Genomic DNA, 5,000 nt, shown 5'->3' with positions numbered 1-5,000 from the left:
GTGAGGTGTTTATAACAGGAGGGTCAAGGATTATGTCTCGAGGCATGATTACTGCTTTAGCTGCAGGCACTAAAGTGGCAAATGTGCTTGCACACTGCCCAGACAATGGCCAAAAAACCCCAACATTCTAAAGTTTCCAAGACAATGCCATAAAAAACCCCAACATTCTAAAGTTGTCCAAACAATAGGTAACAAACCCCCAACATTCTAAAGTTGTCCAGACAATGGCCAACAACTGCCAACATTCTAAAGTTTCATTCAAATGTTACTTAGGTAATGCCCAACAAACCCCAACATTCTAAAGTTGTCCAGACAATGCCCAAGAACAACCAACATTCTAAAGTTTCCAAGACAAGGCCCCAAAACCCCAACATTCTAACGTTACCTAGGTAATGCCCAACAAACCCCAACATTCTAAAGTTGTCCAGACAATGCCCAAGAACAACCAACATTCTAAAGTTTCCAAGACAATGCCCCAAAACCCCAACATTCTAACGTTACCTAGGTAATGTCTAACAAACCCCAACATTCTAAAGTTGGTCAGACAATGGCCAACACACATTATTGTACTGTCTGCATGCATATTCTCTGCTGCTCTACACACACATAAACTATGAGTAGATTCACACACATGCACATGTGAAGACCTCCACATGCAGACACCCTCACATACTGTATGCACACGTTCACGCATTCCCACGTGTCTATGAGCCGTAGTGTTGTAGTGGCCGCACCTCCGAATATGATCCAGAAGGCACAGGCGTAGGTGTGAGTGTGTGTGTGTGTGTGTGTGTGTGTGTGTGTGTGTGTGTGTGTGTGTGTGTGTGTGTGTGTGTGTGTGTGTGGCCGCACCTCCGAATATGATCCAGAAGGCACAGGCGTAGGTGTGAGTGTGTGTGTGTGTGTGTATGCGTGTGTGTGTGTGTGTGTGTGTGTGTGTGTGTGGCCGCACCTCCGAATATGATCCAGAAGGCACAGGCGTAAGTGTGAGTGTGTGTGTGTGTGTGTATGCGTGTGTGTGTGTGTGTGTGTGTGTGGCCGCACCTCCGAATATGATCCAGAAGGCACAGGCGTAGGTGTGTGTGTGTGAGTGTGTGTGTGTGTGTGTGTGTGTGTGTGTGTGTGTGTGTGTGTGTGTGTGTGTGTAGTGGCCGCACCTCCGAATATGATCCAGAAGGCACAGGCGTAGGTGTGAGTGTGTGTGTGTGTGTGTGTGTGTGTGTGTGTGTGTGTGTGTGTGTGTGTGGCCGCACCTCCGAATATGATCCAGAAGGCACAGGCGTAGGTGTGAGTGTGTGTGTGTGTGTGTGTGTGTGTGTGTGTGTGTGTGTGTGGCCGCACCTCCGAATATGATCCAGAAGGCACAGGCGTAGGTGTGAGTGTGTGTGTGTGTGTGTATGTGTGTGTGTGTGTGTGTGTGTGTGTGTGTGTGTGTGTGTGTGTGTGTGTGTGTGTGTGTGTATGTGTGTGTGTGTATGTGTGTGTGTGTGTGTGTGTGTGTGTGTGTGTGGCCGCACCTCCGAATATGATCCAGAAGGCACAGGCGTAGGTGTGAGTGTGTGTGTGTGTATGTGTGTGTGTGTGTGTGTGTGTGTTGTAGTGGCCGCACCTCCGAATATGATCCAGAAGGCACAGGCGTAGGGGATGTAGATCTCTGCGTACAGGAAGAGGAAGCGCAGGACATCGCCCACGATCTTCCCCAGCATCACGATGAAGGGGCCCATCACCCTACAAGCAGACACACACACGCTACTGACACATACACACACACACATTTTCACAGAGTTTTACATAGAAAACAGAGAGGGCCTCCTCTGAGATGGACATGCTTGTGAACACATGATGGTCAACCAACTACCCCTCCAAATACCTAATCAATACATCCATGGATCTTTTGTCAGTTATTAGTCCGCCTAACAACTACATGATCTACTTCCATCTGGACAACAAGCCAACTACATATTAATCAATCAATAAATCAATCAATCAATCCTTGCTAGAAGGCCCAGCCATTAGTTAGGCCCAGTAGTTATAGCTCCTACATGTGTGTGTGTGTGTGTGTGTGTGTGTGTGTGTGTGTGTGTGTGTGTGTGTGTTAATGACCTGGCCACACCAGTGTGTGTATGTGTGTGTGTGTGTGTGTGTGTATGTTAATGACCTGGCCAGACCAGTGTGTGTGTGTGTATGTGTGTATTGGTGTGTGTGTATGTTAATGACCTGGCCAGACCAGTGTGTGTGCATGCTTGTGTGTGTGTGTGTCTGTGTGTGTGTGCATGTTAATGACCTAGCCACACCAGTGTGTGTGTGTGTGTGTGTGTCTGTGTGTGTGTGTGTGTGTGTGTGTGTGTGTGCATGTTAATGACCTAGCCACACCAGTGTGTGTGTGTGTGTGTGTGTGTGTGTGTTAATGACCTGGCCAGACCAGTGTGTGTGTGTGTGTGTGTGTGTGTGTGTGTGTGTATGTTAATGACCTGGCCAGACCAGAGCTGCTGCCTGAGCGTGACTCCTGACCTCACAGCCCACCTGTTACCTGCGGAGCCTCAGGTGAGAGGAGCAGGTGAGGGGAGCAGGTGAGGGGAGCAGGTGAGAGGAGCAGGTGAGAGGTTAGCCCCTCCTCTTCTCTAGAGCCGTTACCTGGCCTTATCAGCCATATGGCAGGCACGCCTCTCACTTTCCTCTTCTGCCACGGCAACGGAGGCATCACACAGCCGTTGCCACAGTAACCTGAGTGGCTGGAGGGCGGGAACCCACCTGTGTAGCGTTCCCCAAGGTGAGGCAGTGGAACGCCAGAGAAAGGGCCGCTCATTGCTCACACTGCCCAGGTGTCACCACACACACACACACACACACACACACACACACACACACACACACACACACACACACACACACACACACACACACACACACACACACACACACACACACACACACACACACACACACACACACATCACCATGGTTACTGCCAGAGCTTGACAGGTGTGCCCTGGAGGCTAGGGCGGGGGTCGATAGCCACTGTTTTGTCCACTGAGGCACGACAACAATGAGGCTCTAATTCAGTAGGACATTCATGTGCCTAAATAAAATGGAGATTAAAACCTAATTCAGTTGTGCGTTTGTGTTTGAGCGTGTGAGCACGTGCGTGTGTGAGTGTGAGTGTGTGTGTGTGTGTGTGTGTTTGTGTGTGAGCATGTGTGTGTGTGTGTGCGTGTGTGTTTGTGTGTGAGAGTGTGCATGTGCGTGTGCGTGTGTGTGTGTGTGAGTCTCCCTATCCAATCGGACGTTACCTGAAGACTAGTCAGCCAATTGGACGTTACCTGAAGACTAGTCAGCCAATCGTACGCTACCTAAAGGCTACTCAGCCAATTGGACGTTACCTGAAGACTAGTCAGCCAATCGTACGCTACCTGAAGGCTGGTCAGCCAATCGTATGCTACCTGAAGACTAGTCAGCCAATTGGACGTTACCTGAAGACTAGTCAGCCAATCGTACGCTACCTAAAGGCTACTCAGCCAATCAGACGTTACCTGAAGACTAGTCAGCCACTCGTACGTTACCTGAAGACTAGTCAGCCACTCGTACGTTACCTGAAGACCTGTCAGCCAATCGTATGCTACCTGAAGACTAGTCAGCCACTCGTACGTTACCTGAAGACTAGTCAGCCAATCGGACGTTACCTGAAGACTAGTCAGCCAATCGTACGTTACCTGAAGACTAGTCAGCCAATTGGACGTTACCTGAAGACTAGTCAGGCAATCGTACGCTACCTAAAGGCTACTCAGCCAATTGGACGTTACCTGAAGACTAGTCAGCCAATCGCACGCTACCTGAAGGCTGGTCAGCCAATCGTATGCTACCTGAAGACTAGTCAGCCAATCGGACGTTACCTGAAGACTAGTCAGCCAATCGTACGCTACCTAAAGGCTACTCAGCCAATCAGACGTTACCTGAAGACTAGTCAGCCACTCGTACGTTACCTGAAGACTAGTCAGCCACTCGTACGTTACCTGAAGACCTGTCAGCCAATCGTATGCTACCTGAAGACTAGTCAGCCACTCGTACGTTACCTGAAGACTAGTCAGCCAATCGGACGTTACCTGAAGACTAGTCAGCCAATCGTACGTTACCTGAAGACTAGTCAGCCAATTGGACGTTACCTGAAGACTAGTCAGGCAATCGTACGCTACCTAAAGGCTACTCAGCCAATTGGACGTTACCTGAAGACTAGTCAGCCAATCGCACGCTACCTGAAGGCTGGTCAGCCAATCGTATGCTACCTGAAGACTAGTCAGCCAATCGGACGTTACCTGAAGACTAGTCAGCCAATCGTACGTTACCTGAAGACCTGTCAGCCAATCGTACGCTACCTGAAGACTAGTCAGCCACTCGTACGTTACCTGAAGACTAGTCAGCCAATCAGACGTTACCTGAAGACTAGACAGCCAATCGTACGTTACCTGAAGACTAGTCAGCCAATCAGACGTTACCTGAAGACTAGTCAGCCAATCAGACGTTACCTGAAGACTAGTCAGCCAATCGTACGTTACCTGAAGACTAGTCAGCCAATCGGACGTTACCTGAAGACTAGTCAGCCAATCGTACGCTACCTGAAGGCTGGTCAGCCAATCGTATGCTACCTGAAGACTAGTCAGCCAATCGGACGTTACCTGAAGACCTGTCAGCCAATCGTATGTTACCTGAAGACTAGTCAGCCAATCAGACGTTACCTGAAGACTAGTCAGCCAATCAGACGTTACCTGAAGACTAGTCAGCCAATCAGACGTTACCTTAAGACTAGTCAGCCAATCGTACGTTACCTGAAGACTAGTCAGCCACTCGTACGTTACCTGAAGACTAGTCAGCCAATCAGACGTTACCTGAAGACTAGTCAGCCAATCGTACGCTACCTGAAGGCTGGTCAGCCAATCGTATGCTACCTGAAGACTAGTCAGCCAATCGTACGTTACCTGAAGACTAGTCAGCCACTCGTACGTTAC

The 5,000-nt window shown here is 49.4% G+C and overlaps 1 protein-coding gene across 1 annotated transcript in view; it reads right to left on the bottom strand.

The window, feature by feature from the left end:
* Nucleotides 1–5,000, bottom strand: part of si:ch73-193i2.2 (transient receptor potential cation channel subfamily A member 1) — a 38,160-nt gene that overhangs the window by 20,385 nt on the left and 12,775 nt on the right. The window contains exon 15 of the mRNA XM_062519452.1: nucleotides 1,610–1,728. Within this exon, the coding sequence (XP_062375436.1) occupies nucleotides 1,610–1,728 (119 nt within the window). The remainder of the gene's footprint in view (nucleotides 1–1,609; nucleotides 1,729–5,000) is intronic.

Source organism: Sardina pilchardus, chromosome 18 (assembly GCF_963854185.1).
Source record: "Sardina pilchardus chromosome 18, fSarPil1.1, whole genome shotgun sequence".
NCBI lineage: Eukaryota > Metazoa > Chordata > Actinopteri > Clupeiformes > Clupeidae > Sardina > Sardina pilchardus.
The sequence above is the reverse complement of the archived record's forward strand: the minus strand, read 5'-3'. Positions and strand labels throughout refer to the sequence as shown.